A 25,182-nucleotide genomic window follows, 5' to 3' on the forward strand; every position below is an offset into this window, starting at 1 on the left:
ATTTCCTTTATTAAATTTTATAGGTGTATTGATTTTTATTAATCCTAAGTTTCTAACTATCGCCTTAACAATATGGTTTTTATTAAGCAAAACTAGCTGGAACAACTTGCAACTTCAAACAATTTGGGAGAGAAAGGTGAAAATGTGCATGGAAAAATGGCTGAGAAGAGTGGGTATTTATTTTTATTTTTTTTTGGGGGGTGGGGGGATTAGGGTTTGAGGGGATGGATAAAGCCTTTATTCAATGGGTAACCGGTACACTTTGATTCTTTATTTAAAAATAAATTTAAATGTATTTTAAGTTAAATAAATTATATCCAGAGATAATATCAAGTTTGGAGGATTCCAGATTAATAACGGGTTGAGTCTTGGTCGGTTTGGATGGTTAAAACACGAGTTCGGGCCTTAAACAAATGAACCGAAAACGTTAACAAAACTGCTTTGTTTTTGCTGAGCTGCACCGTTAGCTGCTGCGCAGCAGGCCGACGCCAGCACTGCGCGCCACGTGAAGTGGGGTTCTCGGCCAAACTTTTCTTTTAGGAAATTTTAGTCCATGCAGTTCTTTTTAGGTCGTTTTGAGCACAAAATTAGGGTTTTATACACCGTTAAAGACTTTGAAACTAAACGACAAATATGAAACATGATTATAACATAAAATTCTTTGTTTTATTAATATTCAAAGATCCGAAAGCCAAAATGGGTCGGGTTTACAATACAAAAATGAGTACAAATGTGAACCAAAAATGACGAATGTCACAATAATAGCAACAAAATACAAATTAGCAAATATTTATATCGTCTCATAATCAAAAATCAAGAAATATGAACAAAAAATTAACATCGAATTCTTATAATAACAAAACCTAATAATAACAATAAACTGGTTCTCACTGTTTTCATGTTTAGAAATATTTGTATTTGAATCTGAAACTATTTTATTATCACGGTTAAGAAGGAATTCATGCTAAATAAAATTTTTGTTTTTAAGTTTTTTTCATTGAAGGATTTTAATTTTTGCAATACTAAATAGAAAATCAGAAATTTCAAGTTGTTTAAATTTATTAAATCTACCTTTTAGTTTGGAAGTAGTTATATATCAGTTTTAAAATAGTAAATGGGAGTTTTAATAGTTTCTTCATCATTATTTTGATCAAATTTATCTATATTTATACAGACACCTTGGATTTTGAACTGGTTCTTTTGAATGTGCAATACTAATAATTTACGGGATTAATTGTGGTATTAATGGAAGTTGAGACTTACCATAATAAAAGTTGTGGGATTAATTAAATGTAAATAAGAGTGGGGTTAATTGTGTAATTAATGAAACTTGAGTGTTACCATAGCCGAAAAGACACCGCTGCCGTTTAAAAACGCATTTCAAATAACCGCACCAAAAAAGTCTCATACCCCGCCCGTTTCAATATATCATGCGTACGGAGGAAAGATGTATTGCAAGTAATCAAAACAAAACATACAACATACACAACTACAATAACTGTATTTCATAAAAACACAAACTCCAAATCAGTAAAAATCCAATTCATATTCGTCTCACAACCAACAATGATTCAAGTCCCAATTCCAACCTACTACTTATACCCATACTAAAAACGTCTATCGGTTAAATCCTTTTGTCAATATGTTCATCCGAACCCCGGAAGTCAACTATAAAACCTTTGACTTACAAGAGCGACGGCATGCTCGGTTTCCAACCCAACGACCTCCTGACCAGTTTTGGAGGACTAAAGCTAAGCCCAAACATTTCCTTTAGCGCCTGGCCCTGTTCCGAGAACCTAATCAACTTTGCAACTATTGAAGCACTGTCTTGCAAGTGGTTCGGATCCTCCGTGGTGCTCCATAGACGGTTGATTAGCTGCAGCCTCCGTCGTTTAGAGTTCGGGTTAACGCCCCATTTTTGGTAAAGTTTCTTCTTCTCTTCTTCCGAAAACCGTTTGTTCATCAATCGGCTTAACATTGCTTTCTCCCTTCTTAGAGCTTTGATGCTGCGTTATTAGGAAAAACTGAATAAATATTATTTCAATATAACTTTGTAATCTTATATATCAAACCTTCTAATCTTCTTATTCAAAAAGTTGAATTAGTATTGTAATAATAGCATAACTTTTGTACGTGTAATTAAAAAACAACAATAATACCGGATTTTGAACCAAGTATTTCAAGTCAATCCAATCCAGACCTATTTTAATAGGTTACTGGAAACAGTTAAATATGGTAAAGAGGGTCAAGTTTTCATACGACTCGTTTTAGGTTGAATTCACATGTGTAGGTTCCATATGAAAAGGAAATTGTTAATTTTTTTAAAATTTCAGTAAAGATGAATAAATATTGCATATCTGCATAATATTGCTTTTCAGCCATTTTTTTATTCTTAAGATTGGAAAAACAAATGATTTATTTAGTTCTACATGTTCCCGCGAAAACGAGAGAACCTGGATGCTGATGTCAGCGTATGGCCGTCTTGAAAAGCCGGATTTCCCTTTGAAAATGTTTCCTTAAGAAACGAAAGCCTTCGAATCTCAACCTCCATGTAAATAGAATCCATGGGATCACCTCTAAATAACAAGAAAAAATATGTCCTGTGAATCAAGGAAACGTTGCACGCGTCCCAAAGTTCAACTATACATTTCTGCTGCCTTGCAAACTCTTGAGGCCAATCTTCAGGCGGCGAATCCAACATTGAATCAATGCCTATGCTTTTTACGCTTTTGCCCAAGCCATCGCCCTCTGCTCCTGACCCATTAACCTATATATAATCAACAGCAACAAAATTCGGTTAAAACTAATCCGCTTTATGCCCTTTTTATGCAAAAAGAGGTTGTTTTGGGCTGACTCTTTAATTCTAATGATAAAATTTAAAACTTAACTAAAAGGTAAACGGTTCAAACAGGTTGAGTAGTCCATGACACAATCAAATGCATATAAGTTTTCAAATATTTTTAATAAAAAAGTTGGATCATTGTTATAATTTGGTAACCCTGGCCTACAAACCTGAATTTGGGCCCATTTGGACATTTAATTATTGTGGGCTGCTTTAGTATTACATTTAATTAATGTAATATACTAACATTGTGGGCTGCTTTAGAGTAAAGTGTGTCTTGTTGGTTACATGCTCCTTTATTTAGTTATTGTTTTCTATGTGTTGCTGCTTAAATTATGTTACTGTTTAAATTCTGGTACTGTTATTTAAAACTATCATGTTTAAAAAAGATGGAATACCAACACTTTTTGCCTGATATTGTTACTATAATTATTATTTTGTCATTTGATACTTTATTTTCTAAAAACAACCCGTTTCATCGCTAGTTCATTTTGGTCGGATCCCATTTTGACCCAAATTGATTTGAAACTTTTTTGAGACGACGCAAGCTCATTACGACTAGTTAACTTATTCGATTCGAACCAACTCGGCTGCTTGGCCAAACTCAATTCTTATTGTAATTAACAATTTATAGTCATACTGAATAATACAAATTATTATATGAAATTCAATAAAGAAATGCAAGAAATCGTGAGCGAATCAACTCAACCCGACACATTCTGTTTGAACTGTTCTAAGAATATACCTATTTTGACCCCATTACTCAACCCGCTTGTTTCTGATGTTTATAAGTACGAAACCTAAAGCAAAAACGGGCCTAAAGTAGGCTAACAAGTTCAAGGGAAGTCAAAAGTCAAACCTGGTCAAACTGAAGTTTTGCCATTTTCTTCAATCCCGCAACGAAAGTATCCACACTAGGAATATCCTCTTCACCCGAGGCTTTATTCTTCGCATCTTCCAACATAGTACTTCCAAGCGACGACTGCGAATCACTTCTCAACAACCCTCCACTGGCGGCACCACCATACTCTGCCGCTGGAATATCCCACAGCTTCCGCCCTTCAGCCCGTCCTGGAAAGCCTGTTTCAAAATCATTAGGTGGCGTGTTCTCAAACTCCGGTGGAGAAGAACTCGTTACAACACTCGCTCTATAACTCCTACTTATCGTGAGCTTATTATTATTAAAACCCGTTACATTTGACATTTGTGACTGCACTTCTTGTTCGTCATCATCACCATCACCGTATGGTTGTGTGACCAGAGAATTTATGGTGTTTTGCAAATCTTGGAAATTTTGCTCCAACGACCCGATGTTGATGCGGTTTCTTAAGCGGGTTGTTTCGGTGGGGCCTGAAACGGAAACGGATTCGGTTTCACCATTGGAAATGGCGGTTTGGTCATTAGTGGATACATCAGTTTCGACACATCGGACCTCTTTGCAAAAGTTGTTTGACTCGTCTTCGGTTCTTGTTGTAAATGAAGTTGTACCGGGTAACTTAATGCTTGATGATTCAGAAGAATGTTCTTGCACGCCTGTGTGGCCTTGTCGTTCATCCTAGAAAGAAAAATAACTTTTAGTAAAAATAATGAATTAAAACATTTTTTTTGTCTAGTTTCAGTAGATAAAATTTACCCATTGTGTTGAAACTTGATCGTTTCTGACAGCAAGTAGCAATTCCTGGATCCTAGATTCAGCAAGATCTCGTTGCTTGATGAGATCCCGGACCTCTTTCTCCAACTGCAAGCATAAAAGTTAGGTTATGACCCGTCTGACTTGTGTATGGTACGAATCGGGCTAGCTTTATTAGCGATCAAACATATAAAAGAGCTCAATAGGAAACGTGCAGCATGGCCGAAGTGTATCTAAGTTTTGTAATCACTTTTGACCCAATTCAAAAGTTTTGTAATCACTAACCATTTATGAAACAATTTAAATGTTTTTGGTCAACCTGGCCCTGCCCGTACCAAAAAGTTAACTGTTTTGGCCTATCTTGGCAAAAGCAAAGAAAGCAAAATTTCAACACATTTACTACTGAATGGGTCGAAGTTGGCTATTTTTATCTCTCAAGCAGACATAAAAAAAAAGGAAAAAAAACACCAAAATTGCCCAAAGTGTGTATAAATTTGGTAAATCAGATTTGGCCCACTAAATATTTATAAAAAGTAAACTTTTTTTAACAAGAAAAAGTGTTTTTGATCAACCTGCCCTAGCTCAAAAGTTAACCATTCTGGCAAAAGTAAAGAAAGAAATTTCAATACATTTACTAATGAGCGGGTCGAAGTGGGCTATTTTTAAATATAATAAAAGAAACAAAGAAATCAGAAGGAGAAAAGTCAAAAATTGCGCAAAGTGTATATAAATTTTGTAATCCACTTCTGACCCGCTAATTATTTATGAAAAAACAAAAAATAATTTGTTTGTACAAAAAGTGTTTTGGGACAACCTGGCCCAAAGTGTATATATGGATCGAATCAGGTTACTTTTACTAAAGGGTAAAATTAAAAGAAGAGTTAAGTGTCATTTTAGTACCTGTGGTTTGATCAACTACGCAACTTTAGTACTTTTTTTGAATTTTTCGCAACTGGCTACCCCATGTTTCAAAAACTAGCCATTTTAGTACTTTTTCGTAACCCCGTCTATTTTTGTCCGTTAAGTCAGTGGTATTTTAGTAATTTTGTTATTTTTTAAAATTTTTTATCTTTTTTCTTAAACGTTTTCCCCCTTTATATATAGTTATTTGGTTAGAAACTTATTTGCAAATTCTAGGGGCCATACTTGCCAAACACACAAACCTAACAACCCCCTACTCCTCGTTTTTCGGTGGTCTCCCCCACCCCCGCCTCGGATCTCACCGTCTCTCACCGCCGATCAAGCTCCATATCATGGAACAAATCAATTGGTGGACCATAATGTCTCTCTGTACTTAACGGACTCTTTCCCTACTACCAACTACTCTCTGAACAATCTAATTTCAAGAAGCCTAGACGAACAGAAACTCCAAGCTCACGAATCTCCTTTAATATTTCACCCATCGGGTAATTGTTATATGGCTTATGCTCGTTTTCATGCTTTAATCAAAAGCCCCCTGTCAATTTTGATTGACAGAGGCGCTTGATCGTTCAATTGGAGTACTTTTTTTTCTAGGGTTCCTCGAGATTTTGAGTCTCCGCCTTTGATGCCACTGTCTTTTGAGTCTCCGGCTGAGTGAGGTTTGTGGGTCTCGGACCCCAGCTCTGCCTGGGCACAATATTGACTTGGATGATCTCATTGGGTTGCAGTTAAAATTCAATGTGGTGGTGGTGGGGTTAGGCGGCTGTCATTATAATGGCCTGTGTGGGGTTAGAGGTGTTGGCGGAGGAATGGTTAGTTGTAGAGATGGGTGTTAGTGGGGATTGGGGCCATGGTGGGTTAGTTTGTTTATTTAGAGTTAAGTGCTCACGAATCTCCTTTAATATTTCACCCATCGGGTAATTGTTATATGGCTTATGCTCGTTTTCATGCTTTAATCAAAAGCCCCCTGTCAATTTTGATTGACAGAGGCGCTTGATCGTTCAATTGGAGTACTTTTTTTTCTAGGGTTCCTCGAGATTTTGAGTCTCCGCCTTTGATGCCACTGTCTTTTGAGTCTCCGGCTGAGTGAGGTTTGTGGGTCTCGGACCCCAGCTCTGCCTGGGCACAATATTGACTTGGATGATCTCATTGGGTTGCAGTTAAAATTCAATGTGGTGGTGGTGGGGTTAGGCGGCTGTCATTATAATGGCCTGTGTGGGGTTAGAGGTGTTGGCGGAGGAATGGTTAGTTGTAGAGATGGGTGTTAGTGGGGATTGGGGCCATGGTGGGTTAGTTTGTTTATTTAGAGTTAAGTGCCACTAAAAGAAAAAGGAAAATAAATAAAATAACTAAATTTACCATTATGCCCTTGACTTAACGGACAAATTAAACAGGGTTACGGAAAAGTACTAAAATGGCCAGTTTTTGAAACATGGGGTAGCCAGTTGCGAAAAATTCAAAAAAAGTACTAAAGTTGCGTAGTTGATCAAACCACAGGTACTAAAATGGCACTTAACTCTTAAAAGAAAACACAAAAACATTGCCCAAAGTATGCATAAATTTTGTAATCACTTTTGACCGACTATCTATTTATGAATAAAATATAATTATGAAAAAAAAATCGTTTTTGGTCGACCTGGCCCGGCCAGTACCAAAAAAATCGTTTTGGCCCGTTACCCAAAGCGCTAATTCTATGGAGAAAAGGTGAACCATACCTTCTCAATATGCTGATCTTTCTTCCTAAGTAGTGCTGAATAATCAGGCGGCGCGGGTGTTCTAAGCTCGTTCTCCAAACGAGCCAATTCTTTTTGCAAATGTTTAACCAAGGCCTTATCAGACATAACAACATTAACTTGTGCATTTGTTGTTACTTCTTTTGCACAACTTGCAAATAAAAGAGTATTTTTAGATTGCTCAATGTGCTCTCGGGCTGGGCTTAAGGTGCAGATAATGGCAGTCCGTGCGTTTCCTCCCAAACAAGGCTGCAATATACGTGTCAGCTTCGAGTCTCGGTAATTAACATGCCCATGTTTGCCCTTGCTGCAATTGTCATCAGGGTTCAAAGTTAATTACTTGGTTAAAAAGAAACAATTTGAAAATTATGAGAACATGATCCAAAACATTGATTATATGGATTAAAATCCATACTTGCATGAAACCAAAAAAATCGATTCGGAACTGATATAATCGAACCAAAATAACCGAACCCAACTCAAAACCGACGGTTTAGTTTAATGTTTTCCAAAAACCGTATATCCGGTTTGGTTTTGCATGTGCCAACCGAAAAAACCAAACTGAACACGAAAAAACCGACTTTTGTAATTTAATTTACATTTATAAATGGTGTAGCGCAAAAATTTTAGGTCCAGATGTCAATAATCAAGTAATCATTAATTGACAAAAACAAATAGGCACAAATTAATTATTAGAGTCATTTTTTTCAGCATAAAAATTTCAAGCCCATATGCCAAAACTGAAATATCCGAAACTGAACCAACCCCATTGTGAAAACCAAAACCGAACGTTTCAGAAACCCAAAAAACCAAAATTTCGGTTTTTGGTTCAGTTTGAGCCAAAACCAACCCGTGCACACCCCGACAACTTCAACGTGTAATGTTAACAACAAAATTAAGGGAAAAAGAAAAAAAAAGATGTTTTTCTTATATAGAATGGAAATTGCTGCAATTTTCACTCCCAAATGGGAGTGTTCATTTATTAAAAGAAAAATGGAAACTTAGACCAAAATATCAAACCTTAGCTTCCGAATGACGGTGGAAAGTGTCAGTAAGCTGCGGTTTATGTGGCAACCTTCTTTCAATCTTTGCCCAACAGATAATGCCTGAGCTGCGCGCTCACTTCCAGCAAGATCAACAAAGTTCTGCAAATCATATGAATATAACTCAATTATATTTTTTTAAAACTAAAAATGCTCCAAAAACAAGGGTAGTATTGTATATACCACACTAGCCGTAAGCTTTGTTGACTTGTCCTTCCCTATGAACTCATTAGCTGAACTCTCAATCATCTGCAAAACACGAAACATATCATGATGAATATGTTATTAACATCATAACAAATAGTAAATAGTAAAATTAAAGAATGTTGTATACCAGTCTAAGAATTTGGTGAGATCTTGAACTTGTTTCATTGAGGGATGTCTCTCCCACTTTTCTTTGAGCTGCAAATAAAAACAGCAACAACCGTATGAGATACTTTTTGGTATGGTTCAAAACAGGCTAGGTCGAGTTGACCCAAAACAATTTTGTTGACCCTTTTTATAAAAAAAAATTATAAATGATTCGTGCGAAATTACAAGAGACTTATGAAAAACCGTCGAGCAACTTTCAACCAATTTGGTCCGTTAGAAATAGATGTAACTAGTAGAACGAACCATGAAATCCTTCAAGTCAAACTAAAAAGTCAACCTTGGGCAACAAAATTAGATGACAGGGTTGAAATTGTTTATTAAATGAAATGATTCAATTATTTTCATAATAAGTTTTTCAAAAACAGATAGCTTATGCTAACTTTTAAAACATCAATACAAACAAAACTATGTGTTATTTTCTTAAGAAATAAATTGGTAAACTAATGAAGATTACTAGAGTCTGCACCTTCACAAATGGACAAAAGCTGCTTAAGATGGCTCCAATCCCTCAATGTTTCCTCTGTAAGTTTCTCTATAATTGTCCCTTTCTGAGATAGATAACAAAACAAAATAAATATTGTTAAATCCATTGATACATAAAAATATATTAAACATAAACTAACGGACATGAAACAACCTCCGGATCATCCAAAACCCTAAGTGGAATATTATCCGTGCTTAGAAGGTCTCTTATGGCTTCATTATAGATTTCAATAGCCGAAAATTTTAAAACAAACGCCCTTTCTTCATGCTAAACAGAAAGTAAAAAACAAAACCGTTATTTCAAGAAAAAAGAAGTTGCGTTTGAAAATAGAAAAAATAAAGATATAAAAGGTCATGTACTTTTTGCATATAGGCGTATATATCAGCCACGGTGTACTCGGTTATCCCGGTCATTGTGTATGTCTTCCCACTGCTTGTTTGACCGTATGCAAAGATGCTTGCTGAAAACAGTCAAGAACTCAACAGTCAAAAAAAGTCTTGTCGAGGTCAACAGCTAATGATGGGGCTTACAGTTTATGCCACTAACAACCGAAAGTGCAATCCCTTTAGCTCCTTCGTCATAAACTTGCCTAGTTGTTGCATCACCGCTAAATACTCGGTCTGTTGCCATAGAATGAGAACAAATAAAACAAAAGGAAAAAAATCATTAATTAAAAATATATGCATTTCTAAATCAAACACGCATGGCAATTATCTTTATCTTTTTTACTTTGTGAAAAATTGCTCTTTAATTGCAAAGACAAACTTTAGGTCCTAAAAATGTGACAATTGACCAAGATCTCCACTATAAAATAAGTAAGGAAACACACCTAATGATCCAATCCCATTCCGAAAAATACACCAACTGGGATTTACTTACCAAATGAGTAAGCAGTTGGGAAGATGGATCTTTCCTGCAAAGTGTTCCTAAAGAGAAGAGTTGTGTCATTGATGCATTCCCAGTCTGAAACATCGTTAGTTGAAATCTCTTTGGCATTCAAAGGCCTCAACCTGACCAGCACAAGAATCTTCTCCCAATTCATCAGCTCTTCACCACCCATCTATCTGTTTTTTAAAACCCTAAACCATGCAATGACAAAGTGGCTGTTGCAGTCCCACATGCCATCCAAACAGGGATTTTTAGAACATAATCATGGGTTTGTTGGGTGATTAAGAACTTTGCTTAATCTTTATTCCCAAGCTTCAAAACCAAGTAACCCATTTTCTTTTCTTTTCTTTTCTTTTCTTCACAAATGGTGGTGTGGGTCCCACCTTCTTGATTCCCCAAGTAAAACTGTAAATATTAAACCCTAAAAATCAAAACTTTAGCTTAATTTTTAAAATTAAAAACGAATAATAATAATAATAATAATAATAATAAAGTGATTCAAAACCCCACCACGATCTCCGTGATTTCATAAACAGCAAACCGCTCTTTCTCTCCCTCTCTACAAGCTTAATTTCAACTGGGATTTGCAGCAAAATAATTCATTTTACATTAATTAAAGGTTTTACTGGATTTTGTTTCTTCCAGAGCTCTAAATACTAAATCCAGAGTTACATGCAAATGGGACAGCGTAACGTAGTGTTGTTTTATAAAGTATCTGTTTTGATTTGGGAATGTTTTATCTGAAAAATTTATTTACCTTTGCTTAACGTCTACTTTTTTTTTTTAGATTATTTTTTTAACTTTTTTTTATTTAATTTCTGGGTCACGTGACTTGCAGAATTTCGGTGAATTTAATATTGTGTGTGTGTGTGTGCAGTGCACCGTTAGAAATAGAGATTTTTTCGAGGCACGAGATTCTCCGCTGCTTAGTAATAGTGGGGTCCACCGTGCAAGTCTTTGATGCATCATCATACCACGTTTCTTGCAAGTGGTGGTCACATTGAGTTTATTATGCTTTTTTTTATGGAGAAATTTAGGGTTTTAAACTCTCATATGCTGAGCTGAGCTGAGTTACAATTAAAATTAAAGGTGCAAAGGTAAGCTACCAGTGAGTTACTTGATATCGGTTTACTAAAAACTTTAATCAAAACAAGCGTAAATAAAATAAGTTTGTTTAATTAACAAGCCCAAGGGCCAAGCTGGAGTTTCGCTTATTGAGCTCAAAGTAGCTTGCAAACCTAAACAACTTATTTTTAGACTTTTGATCGAAACGATAGTATAAGTTGATTGATGTAAAACTTATGTCAAAACGGTTCTCCAAAAGACGTATTTTTGTTAATTGAAAGTTTAAAACACCTTAACTGAAACATTATTTCGAGGTAAATTTTACATCAATCGGCCCATATCCTTCTTCTGATAAAAAAAACCCTAAAATATCATATTGAAATTCAAAAAAAAAACTTAGCCGGGTTAAGTTTCTTTTAAACGGGTGTCCAATGATAATAAATAGTGTGAAAGGTGCATGGGACTGGTGGCAGGTTGGCAGCAATTTTGTTGGCTGGGATTGGATTATTATCGGTTAACCTCAAAAAGGTTAAATTAATATAAATAGTATATATTATATTATGTATAAAAATTATAATTAAAAATATATATAAATAACTAAAAAAGGGTATAAATAAATAAATAATGAGCCGATCTCGAACTTAAAAAACAACTCACGAGTCGACCTCGAGCATTACAAAAATAGCACGAAACGGGCAAAGGTTTTGCTCTCGTAAATTAAGATAAGCGAAACTTGAAAGTGGTTGAGCTGCTTGGCTCAGTTTGTTTGTACCCGTAGTTATAATTTACAAAGTATTTCATTCTTATTATTTAATAATAGTAAATCGTAATGAAAAAGCTTTAATAATTAGTTATTTTTTTGTTATACATGAAAGCCTTTTAAATCATCATTATATTTAGGAAATGGGAATAGAAGGTGTATCTACCTTACCAAATGTTTGTTCAACTATGTGATTAGTCCATCTAATCATGCAGTTAAATGATATAAAATGGGAAAATAATCAAACAATAGCCATAGCACATGGCTTTTTTAAAACCTCCTCAGAACAATTGATACTTTCATATATATTAGTTAAAAAGTTTCATGATATATTTTATTTGAGGTTTTTCTTACTAGAATTTAAATTAAAAAACCTATTACTCTTAGAAATTTCTAAATGGGAGAAATTAATCAAATTTACCTATGAGAAGAAAGTTACAATTTAAAGTTATAATTACGAGTAGAAAGACATAAATAAGAGGTCGGGCAATAGAATCAAAAGTAAAATCTTTCTTATCAAATTTTGAACCAAAAACAGCTTCGTTTCAAATATTTTAAATAAACCACCAAGCAGTTCACCTCATCCGTGTCCTTTTTCTTCTTCACCTATCTAGCCAAATCTAACTAGATCATAATGTCACACGTTTTCTTATTGTTTCACGTTTATCAGGTCTTTGACTTTTTTTTAATAGGGATATTGGATATATTAATAACGTGAACTTTGTTCCAGTTGCTGGTCCTAAGACCAATTTAACGAGTTTTTCAGTAGTGGGGTTAGCCTCGTTAGTTTTTGCTAACATGGGCCACGATGTGTGTGTGGGAAAAAAATACTATCTGGATTAATATGTGGTTGATGACGTGAAATATAAAAAAAAAAATAATTGTTTAACAAACCACCCCACCGTACACCCATTATCCTATACCCCTTTGTAGCACCTCACCACCACCACCACTGTTTCACAACCACCCACTGGACTAGAATCCTCATTAAAACCTTATATTGATCTCAAGTTCATGGTTGTGCAGGATATCGTTGTCAATTTGGGTTCAGATAAATGGTCGTGGTAGCGAGGGGTTGGGATGAGTGGTCGTGGAGGCTGCTGACATAAAGCATTAAGTGACGGGCAGGTGGTGGATGTTTCAGGCGGGGTTAGTTTTCAAGGAAGAAAGGTTCTCACTAAGGGTTGGGAAAAGTAAATTATTATTATTATTATTAACTGAGTTTCAGAGAATGATAAAAATGACCCCCTAACTTTTCCTAAATCCTAAATGATTAATGATTTTGCCACATAAGTGGTGCATCTAATAAAAAAAATTTGTTGAAGGAAAATAAGTTGAAAATTAAGACTATTGTGATACAATTTTAAAGTTGTGCTTCACAGCAAAATAAAGTTTAAGTTATTAATATCCAGTATTCTTTTAAAATAGCTTGCCCAAATTTATTTAAATCGGAAACGATAAAATATGTAGAGTTGAAGATGGTTTTGGAGGTTAGATGGCAGAATTTGTTGGGTTTGGAACTGGAAAAAAAAATCCATGTACAGTTCAAGAATTGGGAGAATGGGAGAAATGTATCCAATTAATGAATGTATCGGCTTGGGAAGCACGGCTAGTGGGAATGGCTTGGTGATAAAGAATGTGTGTTCTTTGTTAGCTCGGTAAAAAGGTTGATTGCTGAAAATAAAAATGTAGGAAATAATTATATCATGAAGTGGTGTAAGTGAGTTCCAGCTAAGTGTAATATACATGTTTGGAGGGCGGAGATGAATAGAATTCCTACTCGGGGAGCGTTGGAACGAAGGAACATCAGGGTTAGGGTTACGGATGGTGTGTGCGTTTTGTGTGATATGGGGGAGAGTCAGCCGACCATATCATGAAGAGTTATGGGGTTGCGACGGTGATGTGGAAACATATTAGTCGTTGATGCAAAGTTCCTCCTATTTTTGGGTTTTCGGTTAGAGACCTTCTTGAGCTTCACAAAACTTTCAAGTTTGGAGTTGTTGAAAAAGAGGCGTTTTGTGAGATAATTATTATCACTTGTTGAGGAATTTGGAAAGTGAGAAATAAAAAAGTGTTTGAAGATAATGAGGTTAAAGTAGAAGAGATGATTGAAGACATTAAAACCCTTGGTTTTCTTTGGTTTAAATATAGGTCAAACCATAGCTCGTTAGAATTGTCAAATTGATCTAGCTTCATTTTCATGTAATTTCTTTCCTTTAAGGTCCTCTCCCGGTCATGGAGATAATACGGTGTTGTGTTCTTGGTTGGTGTTAATTGTTTATAAAAGTTTATAGTTCGAAAATAATAATAATAAACCTATAATAGTAGAGTTCAAGAAAGTGATTTTTTTGTCCGTGTTTTGAATATTTTACGGCCGAATATCGGAGAGAGTTTCACAGACTATGTGTTATTTAAACTTTTTTTAATTATATAAATTCTTTTATTTTATTAAACAACGTATTACTATAAACAATTTAGTTGTCTTTCTTATCTAAAATGTTGTTGTTACGTCAAATGTCAAAACGATGAATTGCGCTTTTCATTTTCCTTTGAATAGTTAAAAAAATAAATAAACAAATCTGAATGTCTTTGCTTTAATTGTTTTATTATCGATAAAGAATGTTCAAACTATAATTTTATTAAAGTTAAATGTTATTTTATTACCAGTGGTTTGGTCAATCACGTAACTTTAATACATATTCTTTATTTTTTGTAAACGACTACATTAGTTTAAAAAAACTTGCATTTTTAGTACTTTTTTCTAATTCCGTCTATTTTTTCCGGTAAGTCAGGGATAATTTGGTAACTTCACAATTTTCTTTGTTTTTTTTTTCTTTTCTTTTAAACGCTTATATTTTGTAAACCCTAAATCCTCATATATTAACATCAATTCAAACCCTAAATCCCCAAACCCTTTCTCCTTCATCAATTATCAATTTGTTATAAGTACACAACATGTATTCAATCAGCCTCTCGATTACCAACATTTTAACTTCGACTCCAGAAACTCAGATTCATTACACGTCGGCGCCATCGCCACCTCTGTCGCCGCTAGTCAGTTTTCCGGTGAAACTCCGACGGCACGTTATGATTCCGCAAACCCAAATCCAATACCGCCGGTAATCAAAAATTTGTTGAAACCCATACAGCCGGTTATGATCCCGGCGATCTTCGCACCTACGAAGTCGCGATGTTTAATTTTGTCCAAATCCCGCCGGAAAAGAGAACACTGAGGAGTTAGAGTGTTTGGATGAGGTGTACATCGGCTGGAGAATGGCGGTCACGACAGGACTAAAATCATATGACAACACTCAGACGAAGCCGCCGACGAAGATGAAGAAGTTTGCTAGCTTGAAGGTAGGGTTTACCCATCTCGATGAGGAAATCGTGGAGGCTCGCCGTCATTTGGGGTGCTCAAAGCCGGATATCCGAAGTTTCGGATATCCGAACTTCGGATATCCGAACCTTTCGCGAACCTTTCGGATATCCGATCGGATAGTGATTCGAATATCCGAAAGAAAAAAACGCACAAACACAATCTGTTTTAACTTTTAATCCAACAACTAAATTTCCATTCAAACAACCTATACAAGAAAATAACATCTAGGTATTTCCAATCCAAGCAACTCCAAGAAAATAAGCAAATAAAATCAACATCAGGTTCATAATACAAACAAACAAGAAAATTTTGAACATTCCATTGAAGCCGTGGTAGATTTGAATCATTTGATGCACACGGAACAATGAAGAGTGTCAGAGGACGGAGATGGTGACCGGAGCTGTGGAGGGGGTGTAGAACTGCAGATGGACGGTGAAGAGGGGCAAAGATGGAGATGAGAGAGGGAAGGAAGTGGACAGCTGGATGAGAGAATGAAGAATGAAAGGGTTTTGTTTTGAAATTAGGGTTACACAACCACATCTAAGATATATAATAAAAATAAAAAATATTAAATTTATATTTTGGATAGTTCGGATATCCGAACTATCCGAAAAAACCAAAAAATGATATCTGAATCCGAATTTTCGGATATTCGGGATTTAGATATCCGAAGTTTCGGATAGTTTGGATACGGATAATCGGATAATTCGAATACGGTTTCGGATACTTTTGAACACCCTTAGCTACAGCAGACCGTTAAAGAGAGAAGGTCGACGATTAAGGTTGTTACAAATGATGATGATATGGAGAAAGGGTTTGGGGATTTTGGATTTAGATTTTGATGTTATGTTAGGGATTTAGGGTTTACAAGATATAAGTGTTTAAAAGAAAAGAAAAAAACAAAGAAAATAATGAAGTTACCAAATTATCCATAACTTAATGGAAAAATAGACAAGGTTAGAAATAAAGTACTAAAAATGCAACTTTTTTGAAATTGAGGTAGCCATTTGAATAAAATAAAGAATTGGTACTAAAGTGAGTAGTTGGCCAAATACAAGTTGTTTATTAATGTTAGACTGTTAGTTGTATGTGTTTATGGGTAAACTTGGAAATTGACTAATAAATTTTGAAAGTGAACATGCGTAATGAGACAAATAAAAAATGAAATGTGGACATTTTTTAATTGGACGTAGGGAGTAATATATATCATAATCTTAATCTTAAGTCTATAATCTATATAAACGAAAGTTTTAAATGCTCTCTGGTTTCTCCTTACTTTTTCTCAGGCCACGAGATTACTTTATTTTTAATGAAGACTTCTCATGCATTTTGTAACATCCTAAAATTTATAATGTTGAATAAAGAAAGTTACATTTAGTGATTTCCGCGTTATTAATTAATTAATATCGAGTAAAGAACGGATCATGGATTTAGATTAATTGAGATGGGTTAAATGAGAATGGGCTTTAGGTCCATGGGCTTTAAGGAATATAAATATCCCCTGAACCAACCTAAAACCCTAAACCCTCATTTCATTTCCATCATAATCTCTACACACTCCAAAACACACACACACCACACACCGCCATATACGGCCGGCGGCCGAGGGAGAGAAATGAGCAAGATCCGAGAGAGTAAACGATTAGTTGTGATTAAACAAGTTAAACGAGATCCAAACGAGCACAAAAGGTATGTTCTTGACCTTTAAAGTTTATGTTTTATTGAATGTCCTTAAGCTTAAAGATCCAAGCTTTATAGTATATACGGGATATATATACGAACGAAATGGTTAGGGAACGTTAGTGGGTGATGTCGAACCATAACAAGGGTATTAAAATCGCCAAAATGCTTGATAAAAACCACACCCGTAGCTGAACTGGGCAACTTCGCCTGCGAACTGGGCAACTTCGGCTGCAAACTGGTAACTTCGCCTTCAAAGCTTAACTTCGCCTTCAAAGCTTAACTTTGCCTACGGCCAAGTTCGCCTAGCTGGTAACTTCGCCTAAAGCTAAGTTCGCCTAAGGTTTAACTTCGCCTAAAGCTAAGTTCGCCTAAGGTTTAACTTCGCCTAAAGCTAAGTTCGCATAAGGTTTAACTTCGCCTAAAGCTAAGTTCGCCTAAGGTTTAACTTCGCCTAAAGTCAAGTTCGATTAGAAAATAAATTAAAAACCTAATGGAAAATGTGTTAAGACAGTTAATGTAAATAAAATTTTTCCAAGCTGACCTGACCCCAGCCAGGGGCTCTGCCCCTTGGACCCTGCTAGGGGCTGCCGCCCCTAGACCCCGCTGCTAGGGGCGCTGCCCCCGGACCCCCGTTCGTTGTGGGTTGTATAAAGATATAAATACAACATTAGTAGTAGTTAATTGATACATGTAAATATTATACAGTTAGCCGTGTACAGCTCAAGAAGGGAATAACGATTAACGGAGAGCGTAACAGGATTCAGGTGAGTTTCTAGCCCCATTTATGTGTTATGTTTTCGGGGCTGTGTGCATACTCGATGTGTTGTTAATACATTTATCCTAAGTGATAAGTGTATGCCATATGTGATATATGTGATGGATATGAATGATTGCTTGTCGGTACGCGAACGATCTTCGGATATTGCGTGTACTGTCAGGTCAAAAATAAAGGTACGAATATTATATATCGAAGATGTATGAACATTACAAATGAATACTTGTCGGGGCGTGAACGATCTTCGGATATTGCACGTATCGACAAGAGGTATGGTTGTTAAATGAATGATGTAAAGAACGCCTAGAGTGTTCTTATGCTATAATGTAATTATTGTATATGTGAAGTATGTGTATACAGGTACACGAATGGTATGTGAGTTCTACGTTCGACATAGTAAGTTAGGATGGCAAATCCCTCTAGCTTTTGTCGGACATAGACTCGGCTGGTGATGGCGTAGTTAAGGACTGCGGGCCTTATACATAATGTAGATGATAGATGTAAACGTAGATAGGGACGGTGGGCCTTATACGTGTTACAGATAATAGACGACAACGTAGTTAAGGACTGCGGGCCTTATACGTAAAGTAGATGATAGATGTAAACGTAGATAGGGACGGTGGGCCTTATACATGTTACAGATAATAGACGACAACGTAGTTAAGGACTGCGGACCTTATACGTATTATAGATAGGCATCAGCATAGGAAAGGACTGTGGACCTTATACGTGCTGTATTTGTATTGTGGTAGCATAGGGGAGGACTGCGGACCTCGTACGTGCTATGGTTTAGGTTGCAACATAGGGAAGGACTGTGGACCTTGTACGTGTTGTGGATGTAGGATGGTATAGGGAAGGACTGCGGACCTTGCACGTACCATAAATGGTGAACATAGGTAAGGACTGCGGACCTTTTACGTGTTCACGACCTTGAGTACAGGTATAGACGGCGGACTATGAACGTACTCTCGGTAGACTGAGGTTAGTGATTGTAGATATGTATGTATGTATGGTAGTAAGTATGTATGTAGAACGGAAGGGTAACTAGTTAGGTATGGATATGTATCTTCGGATATGTATGTATGTGTATGTATTGTATGGCTTCCGATTAACTAGAACTCACTCAGCGTAGCTGACTTTTAGTATGCACGCAGGTGAGTAGAATGAGACAACTAGCTTGAGCGGGCACATGGTGGGCGATTAGGAGACTGGCATTTGAAGACTCAAGATGTTTTAATGTAATTGACGTTTATTTTGAAAGACAAGAATGTTTAATTAAGGCAAGTTTTGGATGTTGTAACGTTTCATGAAAGTTTTTATATTCCGCGAAAGTTTTAATGAACTCTGATTTGTAAGAACTGTGTTTATGAGTAAGTCCGACGCTAAAGTAAGGCTACCGGGTTCGGGGCCTTACACATTTGACCCAAATTCACGAGTTCGGGTCTCACCAAACCCAGATAACCTTAAACGAGTTATAACATATCATTAAATTAAAAATTAATCTCACCAAATATTTGATGTGAAAATTCCTATAAAATAGGGATATACTAAAAACAAATATCTGAATTTTCAAAAAATATTATTTATAATTAAGAAACAATTTTATAGTAAAAAAATAAACGGGTCATGGGTCTCATCAAACCCAGATAGCTTTTAAACCATGTTATAACATCTCATTTAGTTGTGAAACCCTTTCATTATTAAATCCTAATTACATTATTAGCTCCTTTACAATAAATAAAATTAAAAGATCGAAAAAATATATAAATATTGGAAATGAATAATGTAAAATAACCCCGTAATAAGGGGGATAAAAGCTAAACGAGACCTTTAAAAGCTCTCTTGTTGCTCCCTGCATTTTCTCGAGCCACTAAATTTCTTTATTTTGTAAATGGAGGTTTTCTCATGCATTTGACCCGAATTCACGGGTATTGGTCTCATCAAACCCAGATAGCCCTTAAACGGGTTATAACATCTCATTCAATTGAAATTTTATCTAACCAAATATTTGATGTGAAAATCCTATAAAATAGGGATGTACTAAAAGTTAATTAATGATTTTTTAAAAAAATATATTATTATAATTAAGAAATAATTTTATGGTAAAAAAATAAACGGATCTCGGATCTCACCAAACTCATATAGCTTTTAAACCGGGTTATAAGATCTCATTTATTTTTGAAACCTTTTATCATCAAACCATAAGTATATTATTAACTTTTATACAATAAATAATATTAACATTCAAAAAATATATAAATATTAGAAACAAATAACCTCGTAATACGTGGAATAAAAACTAGTTTTATATATATATATATATATATAAATGAAACCTTTAAAAGCTCTTTAGTTGTTCCCTACATTCTCTCAAGCCATTCATTAGCTTTATTTGTAAATAAAGGTTTCTCATGCATTTGACCCGAATTCATGGGTATGGGTCTCACCAACCTAGATAACCCTTAAATGAATTATAATATCTCATTATATTAAACATTATTCTCACCATATATTTGATATGAAAATCCTATAAAATAGGGATATACTAAAAATTAATATCCATTTTTTTAAAAAGATATTATTTATAAATAAGAAACAAATTTATAGTAAAAAAAAATAATAAACGAGGAATGTGTCTCACCAAACACAAATGGTTTTTAAACGACTTTTAATATCCCATTTATTTGTGAAAATCTTTCATCATAAAACCATTTGTATATTATTAACTTCCCTGTAATAAATAATATATAAATCTATAGTTTATATAGAGTCGACTAGTTGAAAACTATATTAACCCTAAATAATTTAAATAAACTTGCTAGAGAACAACTTTAGTAAATAAGTACCAAATGTGTTAACAACATAGGTCCGTGACACGTCTATATTTCAAAAAATAAATAATTACCATAAAAAAAAGTCAATGAACTTTAGCTCAATTTGCATTGAAGAAACAGCCCTTAGGGCTGTGGGTTTTTACCTAAACAAAAATATGTTGGGTCTGAACTATCTATCGTTGTCTACAATCATGAGCATATATGATCGTCTTTTGTCATTAGGTTACCTCATATAACCAAGTGAATTCTAAGTGGGTGTTTGGGATTCTTTATTTTCCTCCTTATAACTTTTCATTAAGTTAATAAGTTACAAAAGTGTAACTTATGAAACTTTTCATCTCACACTATAAGCAATCCCAGACACCTTATTAGTTTTTAAAAAGTTTATAAGTTATAAGTTGGTGAAAATAAGCAATCCCAAACACCACCTAAAACCCTAAAAAAACAAACTCTACCAACTTTCTTTTGTCCTACAATTTAGGACATAAGATAAGAACAAGTAGGCCATGAGTGGCAGCCACGCCTCCAGTCTTGAGAGTAGACCCATCATCTCCACCGAAGACAAATTTAGAGTAACAAGACAAACCCCATTTGGGCCCCTTTATACCCAACACCAAATCAATCAAAAAACCCCTTTCATTCGCTCACACAAGTCTTAATTTTTTCGCATCAATTGCCACCGAATTTCATCACACTACTACATAAAGGTGTCTTTTTTATTAATCTTTTTAGCTTTCCTTTGCTGCCATTATGAGATAAAACTGTTCCCGTAGTGAATTTTGCTGTCATCAGTATGCACTTTTGACCCGTTTGTCTTTCTTTCTTTATTCTTTAGGGTTTGCAATTTTGGTGAAATTAAGCGATGCAAACGGATAAATCGGAGTTGGTAAGATCGGGTGCAGCAGCAGCAGATACCAGAGGCAAGCATCGAATTTCGGCTGAATTGAAGAGACTTGAACAAGAAACTCGTCATTTGGAGGTTTTTTTTTTACATTTTTTTTAGCTTTTTGGTGTTTTTGATGCTTTAATTCATATGGGTTTGCTTCAAAATTGAAACTTTTGTTTTGTAATTATTAAAGTTAAAAGATTTATGGTATTTAGACTATTTAGTGACTGTTTCTTGTTAATTTTTAATTGAAGTTGGGCTTCTGAATTTATAGTTTGTGTTAAGTTTTTTAGATATGATGAAAAATGGAGTCTTTTTAATGTAAGTTTTTGTTTTTGTCCTGCAAAATGTTGTTTTTCTTCACTGTGGATATTTGACTTTGAGTTCAATATGAGCTTCATGTTTTAATTGGTTGGTTTAGTGAGGGCATTGTTTGATATACTACTAGCTAGGGATTTACAAATTAATCCCTAGTTGTGCAGGATATCGTTGTCAATTTGGGTTCAGATAAATGGTCGTGGTAGCGAGGGGTTGGGATGAGTGGTCGTGGAGGCTGCTGACATAAAGCATTAAGTGATGGGCAGGTGGTGGATGTTTCAGGCGGGGTTAGTTTACAAGGAAGAAAGGTTCTCCCTAAGGGTTGGGAAAAGTAAATTATTATTATTATTATTATTATTAACTGAGTTTCAGAGAATGATAAAAATGACCCCCTAACTTTTCCTAAATCCTAAATGATTAATGATTTTGCCACATAAGTGGTGCATCTAATAAAAAAAATTTGTTGAAGGAAAATAAGTTGAAAATTAAGACTATTGTGATACAATTTTAAAGTTGTGCTTCACAGCAAAATAAAGTTTAAGTTATTAATATCCAGTATTCTTTTAAAATAGCTTGCCCAAATTTATTTAAATCGGAAACGATAAAATATGTAGAGTTGAAGATGGTTTTGGAGGTTAGATGGCAGAATTTGTTGGGTTTGGAACTGGAAAAAAAAATCCATGTACAGTTCAAGAATTGGGAGAATGGGAGAAATGTATCCAATTAATGAATGTATCGGCTTGGGAAGCACGGCTAGTGGGAATGGCTTGGTGATAAAGAATGTGTGTTCTTTGTTAGCTCGGTAAAAAGGTTGATTGCTGAAAATAAAAATGTAGGAAATAATTATATCATGAAGTGGTGTAAGTGAGTTCCAGCTAAGTGTAATATACATGTTTGGAGGGCGGAGATGAATAAAATTCCTACTCGGGGAGCGTTGGAACGAAGGAACATCAGGGTTAGGGTTACGGATGGTGTGTGCGTTTTGTGTGATATGGGGGAGAGTCAGCCGACCATATCATGAAGAGTTATGGGGTTGCGACGGTGATGTGGAAACATATTAGTCGTTGATGCAAAGTTCCTCCTATTTTTGGGTTTTCGGTTAGAGACCTTCTTGAGCTTCACAAAACTTTCAAGTTTGGAGTTGTTGAAAAAGAGGCGTTTTGTGAGATAATTATTATCACTTGTTGAGGAATTTGGAAAGTGAGAAATAAAAAAGTGTTTGAAGATAATGAGGTTAAAGTAGAAGAGATGATTGAAGACATTAAAACCCTTGGTTTTCTTTGGTTTAAATATAGGTCAAACCATAGCTCGTTAGAATTGTCAAATTGATCTAGCTTCATTTTCATGTAATTTCTTTCCTTTAAGGTCCTCTCCCGGTCATGGAGATAATACGGTGTTGTGTTCTTGGTTGGTGTTAATTGTTTATAAAAGTTTATAGTTCGAAAATAATAATAATAAACCTATAATAGTAGAGTTCAAGAAAGTGATTTTTTTGTCCGTGTTTTGAATATTTTACGGCCGAATATCGGAGAGAGTTTCACAGACTATATGTTATTTAAACTTTTTTTAATTATATAAATTCTTTTATTTTATTAAACAACGTATTACTATAAACAATTTAGTTGTCTTTCTTATCTAAAATGTTGTTGTTACGTCAAATGTCAAAACGATGAATTGCGCTTTTCATTTTCCTTTGAATAGTTAAAAAAATAAATAAACAAATCTGAATGTCTTTGCTTTAATTGTTTTATTATCGATAAAGAATGTTCAAACTATAATTTTATTAAAGTTAAATGTTATTTTATTACCAGTGGTTTGGTCAATCACGTAACTTTAATACATATTCTTTATTTTTTGTAAACGACTACATTAGTTTAAAAAAACTTGCATTTTTAGTACTTTTTTCTAATTCCGTCTATTTTTTCCGGTAAGTCAGGGATAATTTGGTAACTTCACAATTTTCTTTGTTTTTTTTTTCTTTTCTTTTAAACGCTTATATTTTGTAAACCCTAAATCCTCATATATTAACATCAATTCAAACCCTAAATCCTCAAACCCTTTCTCCTTCATCAATTATCAATTTGTTATAAGTACACAACATGTATTCAATCAGCCTCTCGATTACCAACATTTTAACTTCGACTCCAGAAACTCAGATTCATTACACGTCGGCGCCATCGCCACCTCTGTCGCCGCTAGTCAGTTTTCCGGTGAAACTCCGACGGCACGTTATGATTCCGCAAACCCAAATCCAATACCGCCGGTAATCAAAAATTTGTTGAAACCCATACAGCCGGTTATGATCCCGGCGATCTTCGCACCTACGAAGTCGCGATGTTTAATTTTGTCCAAATCCCGCCGGAAAAGAGAACACTGAGGAGTTAGAGTGTTTGGATGAGGTGTACATCGGCTGGAGAATGGCGGTCACGACAGGACTAAAATCATATGACAACACTCAGACGAAGCCGCCGACGAAGATGAAGAAGTTTGCTAGCTTGAAGGTAGGGTTTACCCATCTCGATGAGGAAATCGTGGAGGCTCGCCGTCATTTGGGGTGCTCAAAGCCGGATATCCGAAGTTTCGGATATCCGAACTTCGGATATCCGAACCTTTCGCGAACCTTTCGGATATCCGATCGGATAGTGATTCGAATATCCGAAAGAAAAAAACGCACAAACACAATCTGTTTTAACTTTTAATCCAACAACTAAATTTCCATTCAAACAACCTATACAAGAAAATAACATCTAGGTATTTCCAATCCAAGCAACTCCAAGAAAATAAGCAAATAAAATCAACATCAGGTTCATAATACAAACAAACAAGAAAATTTTGAACATTCCATTGAAGCCGTGGTAGATTTGAATCATTTGATGCACACGGAACAATGAAGAGTGTCAGAGGACGGAGATGGTGACCGGAGCTGTGGAGGGGGTGTAGAACTGCAGATGGACGGTGAAGAGGGGCAAAGATGGAGATGAGAGAGGGAAGGAAGTGGACAGCTGGATGAGAGAATGAAGAACGAAAGGGTTTTGTTTTGAAATTAGGGTTACACAACCACATCTAAGATATATAATAAAAATAAAAAATATTAAATTTATATTTTGGATAGTTCGGATATCCGAACTATCCGAAAAAACCAAAAAATGATATCTGAATCCGAATTTTCGGATATTCGGGATTTAGATATCCGAAGTTTCGGATAGTTTGGATACGGATAATCGGATAATTCGAATACGGTTTCGGATACTTTTGAACACCCTTAGCTACAGCAGACCGTTAAAGAGAGAAGGTCGACGATTAAGGTTGTTACAAATGATGATGATATGGAGAAAGGGTTTGGGGATTTTGGATTTAGATTTTGATGTTATGTTAGGGATTTAGGGTTTACAAGATATAAGTGTTTAAAAGAAAAGAAAAAAACAAAGAAAATAATGAAGTTACCAAATTATCCATAACTTAATGGAAAAATAGACAAGGTTAGAAATAAAGTACTAAAAATGCAACTTTTTTGAAATTGAGGTAGCCATTTGAATAAAATAAAGAATTGGTACTAAAGTGAGTAGTTG

General features: G+C 35.1%; 1 protein-coding gene across 1 annotated transcript; it reads right to left on the bottom strand.

Annotated features, from left to right (window-relative positions):
* Positions 1–1,435: 1,435 nt before the first annotated feature.
* On the bottom strand, positions 1,436–10,085 carry LOC143567366 (kinesin-like protein KIN-7F). The gene is made up of 13 exons (XM_077053806.1): positions 9,905–10,085; positions 9,556–9,645; positions 9,385–9,485; positions 9,179–9,292; positions 9,008–9,089; positions 8,504–8,571; positions 8,353–8,418; positions 8,147–8,271; positions 7,109–7,433; positions 4,476–4,580; positions 3,702–4,397; positions 2,454–2,767; positions 1,436–2,006 (listed from the first exon to the last, which is right to left on the bottom strand). The coding sequence occupies exons 1-13, from the start codon at positions 10,083–10,085 to the stop codon at positions 1,685–1,687; spliced, it is 2,589 nt and encodes an 862-aa protein (XP_076909921.1). The 3' UTR covers positions 1,436–1,684.
* Between the last annotated feature and the right edge of the window lie 15,097 nt (positions 10,086–25,182).

This window comes from Bidens hawaiensis, unplaced genomic scaffold (assembly GCF_021521415.1).
Source record: "Bidens hawaiensis isolate Kalapana, Puna unplaced genomic scaffold, B.hawaiensis_p1.1 tig00023394_1, whole genome shotgun sequence".
Classification (NCBI taxonomy): Eukaryota; Viridiplantae; Streptophyta; class Magnoliopsida; order Asterales; family Asteraceae; genus Bidens; species Bidens hawaiensis.